The sequence below is a fragment of the Haliotis rubra genome, unplaced genomic scaffold (assembly GCF_003918875.1).
Source record: "Haliotis rubra isolate DU_JTF1 unplaced genomic scaffold, ASM391887v1 Scf20, whole genome shotgun sequence".
Taxonomy (NCBI): domain Eukaryota; kingdom Metazoa; phylum Mollusca; class Gastropoda; order Lepetellida; family Haliotidae; genus Haliotis; species Haliotis rubra.
In genome coordinates, this window is record NW_025766003.1 from 1,916,670 (window position 1) to 1,934,837 (window position 18,168).

The following is an 18,168-nucleotide window of genomic DNA, read 5'->3' on the forward strand; positions in this document are numbered from 1 at the left end:
AGAGCTTTACCTGTTGCTAAACGCTGGGCCCCGTTCTTCAAAGCGATCGTAGCGCTACGACAGTCGTAAGTGTATGTTAAAGTATGGGAGTTACGATCACCTTAGCGCTACGACAGTCGTAAGTGTATGTTAAAGTATGGGAGTTACGATCATCTTAGCGCTACGACAGTCGTAAGTCTATGTTAAAGTATGGGAGTTACGATCATCTTAGCGCTACGACAGTCGTAAGTCTATGTTAAAGTATGGGAGTTACGATCACCTTAGCGCTACGATTGCTTTGAGGAACGGGGCCTTGGACAGTTAGCACTATACTATAGTTACACATGCGCCCGATGTGGTCCATCCTTCCATTATGTTCGCATCATGGCAATTGTTTTACCACGTTGATTAAGGTGTAGTGCAACCAAGTCTTAAAGCACCCCATGCCATGGCTAGAAGTTGCTGCAGTGTGCTGACAACAGCTGAACCCAACGTTTACTCACAATACACAGACATTTGTCTATTCCTTGCCATGAGATATTTAGCCTGTGAATACCCGTAAAGATCCGGGTTAGAATATTGATCGTCAGTAACCCATGCTTGTCGTAAGAGGCAACTAACGGGTGGTCAGGCTCGCTGACTTGGTTGACACATGTCATCGGTTCCCAATTGCGCAGATCGATGCTCATGCTGTTTATCACTGGATTGTCTGGTCCAGACTCGATTATTTACAGACCGCCGCCATATAGCTGGAATATTGCTGAGTGCGGCGTAAAACTAAACTCACCCACTCTTGCCTGTGAAAAATTCTGGCGAACTTCCATATTACATGCGACATCGCGTTGTTTCACTGGAACATGAATGGATCTGTGCGATACTAAGTGACAACCTTATATGTTTTCTTTCTAGTACTCTAACACTGTTCATATTGATACGTGTGCTAGGTGAAGTTGTGGAGGTCAGTGATTCTGCTGGGTAAACGACACTGAAAACATCCGTTTTAATCGTGAAGACCATCTGTTTCTTCTTCATACAGATTGCAACCTCAAACCAGAAGGCGGACATTGCAAAAGGGCACTTGCTCGGTTTTTCTACGACCCTGACACCGGAACATGTAAAGAGTTCTCCTACGGTGGCTGTGGTGGCAACGCCAACAACTTCAAGACCAAAGCCGAGTGCGAGGAAACATGTGTTCCAGGTTATATATACAGAATACTTGATTACGTTTTATTGAAATCATGTCTGGATGTATGATATAAAACATGGCCGACATTTTCCCCAGACGAGTGTCGGAGACGGCTCCGATGTACTGCAATCGCTGAGTCGGAATCAGCTCCGACTTCTTGATGTTGCCTTTGTCATATTGTCACTGCTAAAATGTGTTCTAGCAGTAGCGTACCTGCCATTAGGCACTTTAGGCACGTGCCTACACTTAATATTTAAATAAATTTAAATAGGCCAAAAACCCAGCCAGACATCAGGGCTGGTAATTTCAAAATGTTACCAGCCCAAAATGAAACATTTAAAATTTTCACCAGACAATTGAGCTGGCTAGCTGTAAATTTAGACCCTCCGTGAGAAATCTAGCCCGTCTCGGGCGATCGGACAGGCCGTATTTCATACACTGGCATCAAGCGGGAGATCCTTCAGTGCAATGAGGAGGATCAAGACGTACCTTCGGTCCACCATGGGCTGACTGACTGAGTGTAGTTTTACGCCGCTTTTAGCAATATTCCAGCAATATCACGGCGGGGGACACCAGAAATGGGCTTCACACATTGTGCCCATGTGGGGAATCGAACCCGGGTCTTCGGCGTGACGAGCCAACGCTTTAACCACTAGGCTACCCCACCGCCCGGTCCACCATGGGTGATGTCCGTATGTCACCACTTGCACTTATCCATGTGCACAGAGACAAGTCAGAGCAATTTGCTGCTTAGAAGACGAGTCGCGTGGATTTCATTTAAGACTCTACACAACGTGCTGACAGCAATATTACTCCCCAGAATACAGATTTTCTTTTCTTATTGACTCACATTTTTGTCATTTGTTCAAAATATATTTTCATAGGGAAGTTACTGAAATTGAACTGATAAATTTAGTATTCTAACAAATATTTTACGACATAGTCCTTCAGCAAAAGTCATTATTCTATTTGGCCATAAAATGTTATGTACCAGCTGATTTACTTTTTATCAACTACTTACCATGCATTTTCTTGTGTGTGGTATGTGTGTTGGGGGGATGGGGGGTAACAGAAGCCAGTATACAATTTATATGCATATAGAAAAGTCTGTGGACTAGTGCTGATTATATCCGCTGAAGCCAATTGTTGGATGTAGTGTTGTGAATACATATTGAATGCTAGCTCCTGATTCATTTATACATAAACATAATTTTATGAAAAGTTTGAAATACGCTTTTTCAGGAAAATATAGCAGGAAATGCTGTCTAGAGCAACCATTTTACATAAAAAAAACTCTCCCCCTGAAGTCTCGCACGTCCAGGTGTGCTTACACTTCACATCTTTCCTGGGTACGCCCCTGTCTAGGTTGTGCTGTGGGGGTTTCCTGGCCGTGGTTTCAGGATAAGGTACTTTACGAGATCCATTTAAACAAATCTTAGGAGTCACTTGTTTTTTCTTCATTTAGATTGCCACGAACAGTTGGAAAATGAAGCATCTTTCGTCCCTCGGTTCTGACCCGAAAAGTGTGAGGAGACCATTTTCAGCGGTGGTGGCGTAGTGGCAACGCTGACAACTTCAAGACCTTTGCAGATTGTGGCAATTGATGTTACCATAACTGAATAAAATAGTGATATCCGATAGGGCTCTCCTGTAGTGTTTATCATGTATGATAGCTTGTCTGTATACTGTGTCCCACCCAACATTGTAGGAAAGCCCAAGCAACGTAGGACATAGATTGTAGGTACGAACATCTTAACATTTGTTTGTTTGCTTTTTGTTTACCTCTATGACAGCGGTCTGCATATAATCGACACTGGACCAGACAATCCAGTGATTGACGTCACCAGCATTGATCTACGCAATTTGGATACGCTGACATCAACGCTGACATCAACCTAGTCAGCAAGGCTGGCCGAGCAGGCCGATGTATAGCTTAAGAAACGAACATTGTTTAATAGATGACGGTAGAACTTACAGGGAGAGAGTGTGGTTTTACACCGCTTAACAATATTCCAGCAATATCACAGCGGGGGACACCAGAAATAGGCTTCACGTTGTACCCATGTGGGGAATCAAACCCAGGTCTACGGCGTGACGAGCGAACGCTTTAACCACTCGGCTACCCCACCGCCCATGTAGAGCTTACACATTATATGCAGCGTATATATAAGTTCATGTACTCAAACATGCCTGTTGATTTAAAAATGATTCTAGTTCAGCTGCAATTAACCTCGTAAGTGCCACACACAAACACAGTATCGCTGATGCCCAGACTGTGTGACATGCAGGTCAATATGTGATATACGTAGGAGATATTCAGAACTGCACGCACGGTCCAAATTAATATAATATAGATTATCCTTGTTTATCGTGTTACCTCACTACAGCCCCGATTATAGTGAACGAACATAATTTATTGGCCCGTGTGACAGAACAAATAGAAAACGGAATAACACCTTGCGTCACGTAATGGTGGGCTGACATTTTACAATGTGAGTGATGGCGACTATAAACAACAGCTGACATGCAGATGGTAACAGTCTGAGTCAGAGCCATAACTGTTATCGTGTCTTGTTCATCAATTGCACGTAGGCATACGCATTAACCCTTATTCCAGTATTGTCCCGAGCCGAAGCTAAACGACGATTTACAGTCTATCGTCGAGTTTTCATTGATTTCTCAAATGAAATCTTGATATGTTTTTGAACAATTCTGATTTGGTGTTTGTAGAGGTGCATGTTCTTATAGGTTTTAGTTCTGCTCTACCTTCTAGAAACAAACTTTGGATGCCTTCAAGAAGCGACATGAATTATAAAGAGTCCTCTCCAGTACCTCATACGCCCATCCCCACTTAAAACACGCCTATCTTCCCTTCTAAAAATGTTCCATTTTAGTATATGTACTGCGTTAGCAATGCGCCATATTTTAATGGGTTATTGTTGTTAACAAATCGGCATGTTAAATTCGATGAAAGTATAGCAAAATCCTGATCGAAACCATTTGATATATACTCAACAAAATTGTTCTTTTTCTGTTTAATCCAATAAATTTAGAAGTATATTAAACAGTAGTAAATAGGGCTGTGTATTGGCATATAAATTGTATTGCAATATATGGCGATACGTGTTGCGACACAGTGTGAGCCTAAGTGTTTGACAGTGAGTGACAGCGATTGTACATGCAGAACCTATTTCTACACATAAAAGACATAAAAATACACTTAATGTTTGTGATAACCGAAATTTTGGATTTAGATTTGATTTTGAGGGATTGTATTTTCTTTTAAATGTATTGTATGTAAAATCAAGTAATTACAGTGGAAAATTTCAGTAGGACTGAAGGTCTGTTAAATTTTAACTTAAACCATAGAAATAATCACAAAATTTCATACTATATTACCCAATGTGCCGGTTCTGAGAAAAAACCCATTGCAATACGTATCGTTTGAAAGGCGAGTGAGTGTCCTCAGCTCTTCCAGATTTGGAGATTTGCAGCTGGGCAGTGGGGAAGAGTTCGTTAGTTAAAATGGAAAATGAGTCCACTGAGAGGACGAATAGTCCCACAAGGTGTAGCAGTTAATGATCCTAAATATCGAGGGAGTGTCCCTTAAAGAAGAGTTCTTGTTTGTTCATCCAGTTCCATGGAGTCAAACATGACATACACGTCTACGCCACACGTGTCCAGGATGGAGAGCCACAGAGTCTCTCGGTTGTTACAAACAGGCTGGTCAGGGCATTCATGCAACAGATGGTGAGTCAGAAACAGAGCTCGCAGTTACCTGGTCTAGCTGGTGTAGCAATCATATTCACAACACCTTTGAGTGCACGCTGTAGATGAGGGATCTGTCGTCCCAGAGTCCCGAGTTTGGAAGGTTTGTAAGATTGGTGCAGATTATGGAACAGGGAGAGCTCTACATCGTTTGAGATCCTTTGCTCAAATAGTGTTGTTCAAACTCAGTAACTTTGCTTTTCACAATTGTCTTCCACTTCTGGATGACGGGAAATGTAGTAAGCCTGCCGTTATTGATATATTAAGTGCAGTCATAAAACACCAGAAGCTTTACAACTTCAGGAAGGTAAACAAGGACTGACTGACTGACTGAGTTTGGTTTTACGCTGCTTTTAGCAATATTCCAGCAAAGGTAAACAAGGAAACGTGCACACCTTGACTTTGTGGCCTATAAAGATGAAATGCACGTGTGAAAAGTTCATGAAGTCATTCGGTGCATGTTTGCTTAAACTGAACACTCACATTAAAAGTGAGCTGCAAAAACAAATTAAACTTTTCATTTTAATCTTTGTTTGGAAATGCCAGGCCTTTTAAATCAAGAACGTCAACGTGCTATGTAGTGGAGCGGCTGAACAGATCAATTGTCCATCTAATGATAAAAGTATAAAACTTTGCACATTTATGGACTGATGCATAGTGAATATTTTCATATATGGAGGCACTCAAAATAATTTCATTTTGCGCATGCGCAGAATATGTTGTCTGTTGTTAATGCCGCACTCAGCAATATTCATGCTATATGGAAGCAGTCTGTACGATGACATATGCCAACCAAGTCAGCGAGCCTGACCACTCGATCATGTTGTTTAACCCGAATCTTCATGGGTCTAAAATCTGACATCAGTCCCCACTGCACCCTCGAGTTACACATATATACCCATGGCAAGCCAACAGTAGAATGTTACACTCAACATAAGGAGATGCGATGTATTCGCTGTAAGAAGATGTGGAGTGCTTGAAGAATGTCAGCGAGGATGACCACCCAATCTCATTAGTCGCCTCTTACGACAAGCATGGATTCCAGAAGGCCAGTTCAAACTCGCATCTTCACGGAAGGTAAATACTACTTTGCCTTTTGTCGCTACTGTTTGGAAAGACCATCAATGCATTACAGGGGAAACTTTAACCAAAATGATAATTACCCACCTAATCTGTTTAAATGTCATGAAAATATACCAGGAGAGTCAGTTTTGTGAACATTGGCCCTAACACCAACAGAATCCGGTGCATTTAAGTGAGGTACGTCGTCTGATCAGACGTCCCTTCCCCACAGATAGGAACAGGCAGTACGTCTGGTGTGGTGCAAACTCCAAGAACTGCAACTTCAGGAAATGGCGTAGGGGACCGTTCATTGGTCTCATGAAAGTCGCTTTCTTCTAAACGTTGTCCACGGGAGTTGTCACGTATAGAGACGTCGTATCATCAGGAGATGATCTATGCAGCTGATCCCATCAATGATGGCGTGGGGTAGCGTTTGGTGTGGTTGCCAGTTGGATCTCACTACAGTACCTGGGAAACACAAAGATCAACGGTTTCGACAGGAAGCACTGGATACGGCCATGGTGCCACATTTTGTAAACTTTGCCAATCCTCTATATATAGTCATGGAGGACAACGCTTGGCCGTCTCATGCCGTCATCACCTTTTTTAGAGAACAATTCCATCGAAACATTACCATCGCCCACAAGGAGCCCCGCTATAAACCCATTGAACATCTTTCGGTCTATGTTAGACGCCAGTTCGAGCTGGACCCTATGCTGTTCAACGTGAAGAATTGAGGCATATACTGTATCGGGAATGACAGAGGAATCAGATGCTAATAATAGTGATGTTATAAGTCCGAGGGATGCTACACCTGATACTGTGGTATCACTGTGTTTAAAAACTGTGCGACAATCGGATTTGTTGGGTAGTTTTTGTGTATTCTTCTCAGATTGCAGTAATGTGCTACCATGTTTCAATTTCAGTTTTGTTTTCGTTTTGTTGAAATCAGAGAAAATGTAATTTTGGTTTTCTAAGCATATGCACCAACATGTGGTTTCGTACTCATCTTAAAACGTGGGTTGTTGCATGATTAATGCTCAATGGATCTATTTCATCATGGCCTTGAGAATGAAGTCCAAATTAAATATCGTAACTTGTCATGTGCAGTATAACTGCCACGGGCCTGTAAGCGACTGACTGACTGACTGACTGAGTTTGGTTTTACGCCGCTTTTAGCAATATTCCAGCAACATCACGGCGGGGGGACACCAGAAATGGGCTTCACACATTGTGCTCATGTGGGGATTCGAACCCGGGTCTTCGGCGTGACGAGCCAACGCTTTAACCATTAGGCTACCCCACCGCCCCGCCTGTAAGCGAAGACGATTAATGTGTTACCATGAGAACATAAACAAGACAACGCTAGACCGCATACGACTATTCCTACACATGATGACGTTGCAAGATCTTCAACGTCACCATGGCGACGTCTTCCACTTGGTGTGTTCATTAACGTTCTAAGATTCATGTGGAAACGTTGTTTGGCTGTAAGAGATGCAAGAGGGGGGCCACAACCCTTTACTGAAGACCTCAACCGAATTATTCTCATTCTGGAGGGTACCTTGATATCATGAACGTTATCGTTCGGCGAGTTTCGGCGAGACTTGCTTTCGTTACTTCAATTATTTTTTTGTTGTTTTGATTAATTTCTCGTTGCTTCAAGTTTCCTTCAAGAATTTGAAATTTCAAATATTTTCTAGTTTCTGTCAAAAACTTAAATTTCAAGAATTTTTTCACTGCTTCGACTGATTTATCGTGGCTTCGAGTATTTTCACATTCCTACAGCTTTCTTTCAAAAACAAGTAACTACTAGTAAATTCTTGAAATTTCAAGTTTTGGAAAGAAAACTGAAACAACGAGAAAATATTCGAAGTAACGAAATTATAATTGAAGTAACGACAAAATACTCGAAGTAACGAGTAAGTACTCGAAATTACAAGTTTTTGACAGAAACTAGAAGTAACGACAAAATACTAGAAGCAACGGAAAAATAGTTGAAGCAACGAGAAAATAATCGAAGGAACGAGAAAATAATCGAAGCTACGAGAACGTTCGCTGATTATTTTTGTTATGCTACAAAGGTGGCAGAATTAAGCTTTCGACGGCTGGGGAGACATGTTTCATTGACAAACCTAAAAATCTGCTCTATTCTAGTTCAGCATCTCCGCTCGCCATCATAAAGCCTGTCTGTCGTCTGCTTCGCTTGTGTTTTGAGACCTGCTGTTTGACCGAAGCAAGGGTTAAAATAACACACTGGAACGTCACACATTGGAGTACTCATAATCCAATCTGCGAACGGATCACAAGTGAGTAATTACCACGGAACATAAAATGGACCAGATGTGTACTGATGTGTCGGACGACGGAGTTATATTACCCGGATTCAGTCATACGCAAAACAATCTCCGCCTGACTCGTGAAGCACCTCCATCCGCAATAATGAAGCTTATCGTCTGCACAGTTTTGGTGATACTCTTGGCTGGTCAAAGTCACCAGATACCGTCTACAGAAGGTCAGTAATACATAGTTAAGGCTGCGTATGTTACATTTGGAATTACACTTTATGAGTAAGGGGCCGGGCTAGGTGTCTGACTCTTAGAGTGGGGATTAGACCTAAAACGTACTTTTTTAGAATGATCATTTATATTGGCCGGGTGCGAATCCATGGACTGTTGATCGTTACCATACCCCGAAACGTGTGTCTTATCAGGCAATAACATTGCATTCGCGGCAGAAACACTGATTCTGTTTGCAGTTTGTGTATATCAGCAGGTTATAACGTTACGAAGTGCAGTCAAGTGTAAACATACCGTCTAAATGATTCATGATAACTGCTCGGAAATACACTACCGGGCAAAAGAAAGTTATTACCGACTTTACTTGACCAGAAATAATTTTCAAATAATTTGGAAATATTTATATAAATATATTGTAATGCTGGTCTTGCATTTGCCGCAATTCATTACGAAAGAGTCAAGGAGTCAAAATTAAACATTACACAAATCAGAGTTTATTCAAAAAGTGCATAAAGAGTCACATAATGAGACAGGAGTCTGGGGACACGTCAGCAATAGCGAGTGTGACCACCCTGGGCATCCATACACGACACTACACGTCTCCTCATTCACGTCGTCAGTCGGCAGATGACGTCAGCAGGAATCCTGTTTCATAAGTCGAAGAGAGTCTGTTCAAGTTCCTGGCGGTGCGATGGAGGTGGTACACGCTGTCTCAGCTGACGACCAAGGCGGCGCCAGTTACGTTCAAGGGGGTCCCATGTCTGGAGAACGCGTTGACCAAGGCAATACGTTGACGTTAACATTGTTCAGGTATTCTCGAACAATTCTGGCGGTGTGAGGCCTTGCGTTGTGCTGCAAAATGACTGCTCTTGGCTGTCGTCAAATAAAGGGCACCACAAAAGGTTTCTACACTTCCTCCCTGTGTCGCTAAGCATTCAGGTTTCCTAGGATGATAACCAGCCTAGTTGTTTTCTGGCTATAAATGCCGCCCTATACCATGACGCATCCTCCATCGAAAGGATGAACTTCTTGAACGCAGTTTGGCGCCAGTCACTCTCCTCTACGTCGAAAAAACTTGAACTCTTCCGTCGTTTCCGAACAAACTGAACCGACTTTCATCTGTAAAGAGCACTCACTCCCAGTCAAGTTGCTGCAACCGACGGTGTAGACGGGAGGTCCAAAGCCATTCATCGGAAGGGGGAGTAAGCTCGTATACCATCCATGCCAAGTTTGTTCGTCTGCTGATGGCGTGTGCTAGTGCTGTCGCCGCAGTTAACGTCGCCGTCATGAATGTATTCCGGAGATGTATCTGCCGGATGTAGTGGTCTTCGGCCTGGTGCCGTGACGCTTGGTCTTCCCATCTAGGGTGGTCCTGGGTTCGGCCTGTTTACTGGTAGCAGTTTATTAATTTGCAGATGGTGGCCTGTCTGCAGTTCAAGGTCCTTGCCAGCTGACGTTGTAAATGACCCGTATTGGCCGTGGTGACTTTTTGGTTACTGCTTGCTTGCTCTGGCCAACATCGGTATTTATGCCACAATCATACACGTGCATTTGAACCAAAGTCCCACAACTAAGTTTTTCACGTCTTCAAAAAATGCACGATACGTACGAGGTTTTCGGACAGCTGCGTTGTTATCCGGACCATGTTGCGTTTTGGCGATTGTTATCTGCTTGGGTTCAAACCTGTACCAGAGTTTTTCTTTTTGTACAATTTCTTTAAGAGTGATAACTTTCTTTTGCCTGGTAGTTTATATTCTGACGTAGTTCGAGGACCTTTCAGGAGTTTTATTTGTTTCCCAAATTGAAATGGACAGAAAATAGTATTTCAACCTGTCATTTTGCCTTTAGTTAATCCATAATCCAGACGGTTATTTCTGATTTGACCGCTGAGGAAAAAGGAGACGCTATCCACATGTTTGTTTACCATGTATTGAAAAACTATTACCCACTTGACGTTTCATATTTGCATCCCTATCTGCATATGGCCTTATTTTATCCATTAGCATAAACGTATGCATCATATATGATAAAACACTTTACCCTACACTATAGAAACCTTTGTACTTAACGGTTCAACAGTTCAAAGTTCTCCCCACGTATTCTTGGCATCACTGTTCGATCATTGCTGTCATCCAATTCACATCAATTTCCGATCAGTGAAATACTTTTTTAGACTTGTGGAAATTGAAAATTGGGTACTATTCCTTCGGAAGATATATGACCCACACCACTGACATAGAAGCCATGTAATAATAAACTAAGACATATCCACTACTGAAAATGTGTTCGCATCCTTTGAAATAATATATATTTGTGATTTCTGTTGAACTGATGTTAGACGGGTGCCTGTGCTGTCCAATATTAAGAACCCGTGAAGGTCCGGGTTAGAATATTGAACTTCAGTAACCCATGCTTGTCGTAAAAGGCGACTAACGGGATCAGGTGGTCAGGCTCGGTGACGTGGTTCACACATGTCATCGGTTCCCAAATGGGCAGATCGATGCTCATGCTGTTGATCACTGGATTGTCTGGTCCAGACTCGATTATTTACAGACCGCCGCCATATAGCTGGAATATTGCTGAGTGCGGCGTAAAACTAAACTCACTCACTCCAATATTAAGATGCACGGTAAAACTGTTGATCTTTTCATGACATTATTATATTTTATATTGTTTTTTTATTTGTTTTTATATGATGAAAGATAGCTATCTGATGGACAGTTAATAAAAATGCTTTTACTTCGTGAACATGGTTAAAATATACTTACACATTCAGGTGAATGGGGAAATTTACATATTAGAAGGACCGTCCATTTCGCTGTAACTTCAACTTTTATGCAGTAGTGTTTAACCAGTTTAACCATTTCTCATGTTTGAAATTATACAAAAACGTAAACGGTTTCAATAGTGATATTTGTGTTAAAAAAGGAATGTCGGAAATAGAAAAAAACTGGGTTTTTTTCACATTTAGATCCACAATGTATGTAGTTAATATGTGAAAGTGTGAGATGTCTGTTAAACTAAGTTCGGCCTAACTACAGTCTCGGAGGTAGGGAGATAGGAAACGTAAAAAAGGACTATACTGAGGAGAGATTAGTGCAGAAATGAGCAGTGTCCAAGTTGACCTATTTCGAACAGCCCTTGGCTTTATTCAAATTAGTTTGCGATGATATTGTATTACAAAGGACACTTTTTAAATGCCCATTTTGAAATTAGACTTAGCTTCATTAGAAACCATAGCTGACGTACAAAAAAATTGTACTTGTGAAACTCTTAAGGATGTAGCTACCATGGAGTCTCACTACCACTATATAAACAAACAGACATGGGGGGTCGTCTCAAAAGCAAAACCAGGTCGGGTGTCGCAGACGATGGTTGGGGTCGGGCTTGGGGATAGAGATATCAGCTAAGATAAAATAATCCTTTAGGGGAATTAAACTGGGGAAGTGACAATTTACAAATAATATCCAGTCCTGTTGATCTTCGGGTGGCAATGCTACCTATATATTTTGAGACATTTCATACGATAGCTGATTTAAGCCTTTCTATGGGTATCATACTGTTTTACATATCTCAACATAAACTTTATGAAAAAATCAATATTTGAGATATATTCAACACACAAGAAAACGCATAAATATCTTTGAGATAACCCCTTGTGAATGTAGGCAGTACGTGAAGTCCATGCTCGGTGTGTCGACGATCCGTTGTCATACCTGGCCGAGCGACCTAATTGTCATCTATAGTCTGATCTATTGTTTTAAGCAGCTATTCGCAGTTTTTCTAAGTTTTGACCGATTTTACGAGTAAAGATGCTTTTCTAGATATCCTATTACGGATCCCACTGAACATCCAGTTAGGCCGATGTGGGTTATTTCGACATATGCTAATTGCAATTGTGTAAATCTTGGGGATACAGAGTAACAGCCTAAAAACATTTTTTTCTTCTGTTTTCGACAGTTTTGTAGAATGGTTTGGTTCCTTCTTTACATGTCCTCCTCATTCAAAGCAAACTCGGACCACATACGCTGTTACAGCTGGATTAGTTGAACGCATAGCCGTGTTATGTCCCTCATGCGTAAACCTCACAGTCGTCTTTTAATATCTAGGTGTGTGTGTGTGTGCGTGTGCGTGTGTGTGTGTGTGTGTGTGTGTGTGTGTGTGTGTTCATATCCATTTGCTATATATGTGTGTCTTTCAAGTATAAGACTGTAAGTTGTTCACTCACAGATTCCATACAGCTGTACATGAAGAAAACATGTGGCACAGTACTTTTAACTGTCAACGACATCTAAGTGGAGAATTTACTGTTTCTACGCCTTTAACTACACCTCGGAAAACACTTATCATGTCCTATTTTAGAACTGCACCATTAGTTATAGTTACACCACCGGATAGGGAAATGAATAATTTCTATCTCTGCGTAATTCCTTTATCCGAGATAGATCGAGTTTTGCGAGAAGGACATTCTTGCAAAAAGGTCACTTTTCTCATGAAAATATAAATATTCCTGAGGAACGAAAACTGAAGCCGATTAAAGCAAATGTGGATGTGTGATACACACAAAACGACTACCGTATATTACGTTTTCCTTCTAGTGATAATAGTAGCGTGTGCCACATGACCATACCACATGATTTGTTTAGTGATATATCAGAATTCTAAAGTGTCCTGCTTATATAGGTCGTGCTGAGTTGTGTTGTAGACGTCCAATGTCCAGAATAACGAGGTTGAACAAGTCCATTTGACTGAGTCTTAAATGACATCTATTCCCAATTTATTCAGTTTGCGAAATGAAACGAGATCCCGGACGGTGTTTGGCGTATATGCCTCGGATCTACTTCAACCCTGACAGCAAAAAGTGTGAGAGCTTCATCTACGGCGGCTGCGGAGGCAACGCCAACAACTTCAACAGCATCGCCGAGTGTGAGAAAACGTGTCCTCCGGGTAAGATATACTTAAGTTTCCTCCTCATTTGCATTTTATCAATCTTGTAAATCCAGTAGCCCCTACTTTTTTTGAATGGTATATTTCTACCTCATTTTTTATGCGACCTGAAACAAGAAAAATGCACGTTGAAGGTTCTCGGGATCTTAATACGAAACAAATGGGGCAGCATTAGTGGAAAATCAGTTAAAGGAAATTGGTTATTTTATGGTTATTTAACGATATCAGATCAACGGTGTACCTAAATCATAAGTAAACTGCTTGGCCATAATCCCATGTGTTGATTTTTTTTCCAATCCGAATTGAAATTCTTAATTCTGTTTGCATAATGAATCTTCGGATGACATGATAGGGGAAGACGAAGGCTCAGTGACTTTAGAACTTGTGAATTTGTCATCAGGTATAAACTAACATTCACCATTATCGACGCTCACACTACCGAATTTACGTTTGTTTGTTCGGAATCCAACTAAAAGAAGGCAACGGGAGTGAAATGGAAACTAATGTTTGAATTGTGTCAGATGTGTCACTATAAAATGGGAAATTCTATATAGACCATGTAACAGTTTTGCTCATATCATAGCAACCATATAACGTTTCGGTTACTGAGGTTTTGCTATATATCGCTCTAAGGTTGTGTTTGAAAAGATTATGGTCGTGAAATCTTCGGGTTCGAAGATCCCGACTGCGTTGTTTAGATGGAATGGTGTTGAGTGGCATATGAGTAGGGTCTAGGATTTGATAAAACAGCATTTAAATCTCAGTTTAACTTTTTTATTATACATTTTTTATCTCAAGGATACCCTAAGCCAGGTAATGCCAGTAGTTGGCGGGGCAGGATAACTAGATATATTCTATTCATTTCGTTAAACATTTTTATATAATACTGTAGTTTATCACTGACGTTTTATATTGATCTTTCAAAATGTATTACAAAACTCGACACAACTAGTTTCGTAGATTTCATCAAAATCTCACTTTATATTTGGTCATTTCGTAGACATATTTTGATATTCGACTGATTTCCCAAACCTAATTTTCCCAAGATTCGAATCCAGTTTATCATTTCTGACAAAGTTACCGTAGCTTGTGCACCAGAATTTTTTTTGAAAGACTAGTCTAGTGATGAAAGCGTTCGCTCGTCACGCCGAAGACCCGGGTTCGATTCCCCACATGGGTACAATGTGTGAAGCCTATTTCTGGTGTCCCCCCGCCGTGATATTGCTGGAATATTGCTAAAAGCGGCGTAAATACCAACTCATGCACTCACTCAATAGAAAGGGTAATTCATACAGACTCAGTACTAAAGTTTATATTCGAGTAGACCAATTAAAAGGATTATGTCCTTATTATACAAAGCAAACACTGTGTTATGCTAGTCACTTGATCCTAAAGAACTGGGGATTATCTAATTAGAGGAGTTGTGACTAAAGTTTGTGCTAATTAGGACTGATCTATTATTACCGTAGGGGTGAGCCTTCTCCACCCTCACTCAAGTGTCTGACAACTGGGGTACCACCTATGAAAATTGTTGCTCATCAGCGTGATAGCTGGTTATTCCAAACGCCATCAAGGAGGTACCTGACAGTTCAGTGCGTAACTGTATATCACACACCTGTTACAGTGAATGCATGCCTGTTTCAGGTTCTGTCTGCCATTTGAAGCCGAAGACGGGGCCGTGCAAGGCGCTGTTCCACCGCTTCCACTACAACGCCGACACAAAGAAGTGCGAGACGTTCATCTACGGTGGCTGCGGCGGCAATGGCAACAATTTCCGCAACATCGCCGACTGCGAGAAAACGTGCAGTGGCTTTTGAAAGATGATGACAGTGTCCCACTGACCAAGAGCAGTAAAATCTATCAAATCTTGTCTCTACTGCATTAAAAAAATATACACGTCCATATGTATTTGTAAAATACATGAAGTTTAATATTTATAGTCAGACTCGATTATTTACAGACCGCGGCCATACAGCTGGAATATTGCTGAGTACGATGTTAAACAACAAACCAACCAACCAAGGACCAAGAGAAAAATATCCAGTATTTTAACAAAATCAGACAAAATCGAAAAAACAAGTTCTTTTTCGTTACTTCAATTATTTACTCGTTGTTTCAATTATTTTCTCTAAAATTCAAGGTTTTTTTTTAAAGTTAATCGTTTGTGTAAAAAATAAAACAATTGAAATAAGGAGAAAATAATCGAAGTGACGAGAAAAAACTCGAAAAGGCGACAAAATAATTGAAATATCGAAAAGGTAGAAAAGCAATGAGAAATATATCGGGAAAATAATGGATATTACGAAAATGTGATCGAAATAATGAATAACCAGTTGAAATTATGCTACCAATGTGACGTTATTAAGCTTTCGTGATATTCTTGTGTGTCTTGTTAAACGGGCGGTGGGGTAGCCTTGTTGTTAAAGCGTTCGCTCGTCACGACGAAGGCCCGGCTTCGATTCCCACATGGGCACAATGTGTGAAGCCCATTTCTGGTGTCCCCGCCATGATATTGCTGGAATGGTGCTAAAAGCGGCGTAAAACCAAACTCACTCACTCACTCTTGTTAAACATTTAGGTGGAAACTCACATTGATCCAGGTCGTCGATCTTTTACTGACAGTGAAACTCATAAGCACGAAGGTGGAAATGTGTACAGAGAATATGATCATAACCCGCGTGAATTTGGGATTCTTACTAACGAAGAAATGTTATCAATGTTTGTTTTTCTCGTGTTCAACGCCACACTCAGCAATATTCCAGCTATATGGCGGCAGTCTGTAAATACGAGTCAAGTCTGGACCAGACAATACAGTGATAAACATCTTTAGCATCGATCTTACCATGGGTTGTTGAAGACCAATAATTATTCTAACCCGTATCTTCGCGGGTATGTTAACAATTACACAAGACTATCTATTCACAAATGTGAGTCTTGTGGACAATGAGATCAGGATGCCTTAAGCAGTTTTCAAAACCATCGTTGTTGGGATGATTCATTCCGATGTTACGGGTTAGAATTGATCTTCAGTAACCCATGCTTGTCGTAAGAGGCGACTAACAGGATCGGGTGGTCAGGCTCATTGACTGGGTTGACACATGTCATCATATCCCAGTTGCGTAGATCGATGCTCATGCTGTTGATCACGGGATTGTCTGGCCCAGACTCGATTATTTACAGACCGCCGCCATATACCTGGAACATTGCTGAGTGCGGCATAAAACTAAACTCACTGACTCTAATGTTCAGCTTCAAAGACTTCGCGGCTTCAGAGGCATCAAATAGAGGATGAGAAGTTGTAAAACTTTACCTTTAGGGTAAGGACGGTAACTCTCCTCTCACACACAGGAGGATCACAAACGACAACCACTTTCAAATTTATTGCATAAAGGTTAAATGGACGCAAACTTCACAGTCCCTATGATAAAGTGTGAGACATTGTTTGAAATCCCTTTGGGCAGATTCTCGGTCAATACACATAGGCGGATCCAGAGGGGGGGGGGTGGGGTGTTTGCAGGGTGCGCACCCCTTTTGTCCTGAAAGTTTATTAAATGACCCATGAAAAATGAAAACGGGTGAAAGTGAAGTGTGTACCCCGCCTTTCTCAAAAAGCTGTATCCGCCCCTGCTACATTACTAGATTAAGTCGCGTTTATGTACGCCTGGTTGAATGATATCAAGGCTCAATAGCCATGTGTGAAAATAGAAGCGTCATAAAAGGACGTGAATCCGATTTAAATATACTTAGTTCCAAAAGAAACGCGACATGTCTATTTGGAATAAGAACTGTTATCCCACATACATGCTTCTTGCCTCTATATGCTTTGCACAAAACGCACCAAAGAAAGAAAAAAGGCAACAGCAACGACAGTGGATTTAAGACCTGATGAAATTTTTATTATGTCCAACCTGAAGAGTCTGCATTAGACACGTTTAGAAGCTTAAGCTGATATTCGATGATGTTACAGTACAACCAGAAATTATTGAGAATTTAAAGATTGTAATTTTTTATTTTTCACTCATTACTCACGTATTAAATGTGAATATTAGCAGAACATAACTCCGGATTCAAAGACAGGTGAACAGTTAGTATTTTGTCAAGTCACCATGGGCAGCAATGCAGGCTTCAATGCGGCGGGGCATACTACTGATCAAAGAAGTTAGAAAGTCGTGGTCCATGCTGTCCCAATATCGGTCCACGTCTTCTTTCATTTCAGCAATATATTTCAGATTTTTCTTATTGACGCTTTCCTGCATAAGTCCCCAAACATTTTCTATTGGATTTAGGTCAGGGCTATAGCTTGGCCAATCTAATAATGTCATATTTTGAGTCCGAAACCAGGCCTGTGAATGCTTTGAACGAAGTTTTGAGTCGTTGTCCTGCTGGAAAATCCAAACATTTCTATAGAACACGTGAGCAGATGGAAGTAAGTGTACCGCTCACTGTTCATATTCCCTTCAAATACACAGAGGGGCGTTGCCCCTAACACAGATATGCCACCCTACACGTTAAATTTCGGACTGTACTTTGAACGCTGATACACAGGTTTTTCAGTTTGTTTGGTCCAGAATTTCAGTGTATTAGGAAACAGCCACACAAAACATTTCATCTGAGAAAATCACATTGTCCCAGTTAAAATTCCTAGCTGTAAGCACCAGTTCAACCTTCGCTCCTTTTGTTCAGGTTTCATGATCGGTGATGGAATTC

The 18,168-nt window shown here is 41.1% G+C and overlaps 1 protein-coding gene across 1 annotated transcript in view; it reads left to right on the plus strand.

The window, feature by feature from the left end:
- Nucleotides 1-18,168, plus strand: part of LOC124275518 (papilin-like) — a 76,040-nt gene that overhangs the window by 44,625 nt on the left and 13,247 nt on the right. The window contains exons 21-24 of the mRNA XM_046711097.1: nucleotides 1,016-1,177; nucleotides 8,310-8,510; nucleotides 13,300-13,461; nucleotides 15,106-15,276. Of these exons, the coding sequence (XP_046567053.1) occupies nucleotides 1,016-1,177; nucleotides 8,310-8,510; nucleotides 13,300-13,461; nucleotides 15,106-15,276 (696 nt within the window). The remainder of the gene's footprint in view (nucleotides 1-1,015; nucleotides 1,178-8,309; nucleotides 8,511-13,299; nucleotides 13,462-15,105; nucleotides 15,277-18,168) is intronic.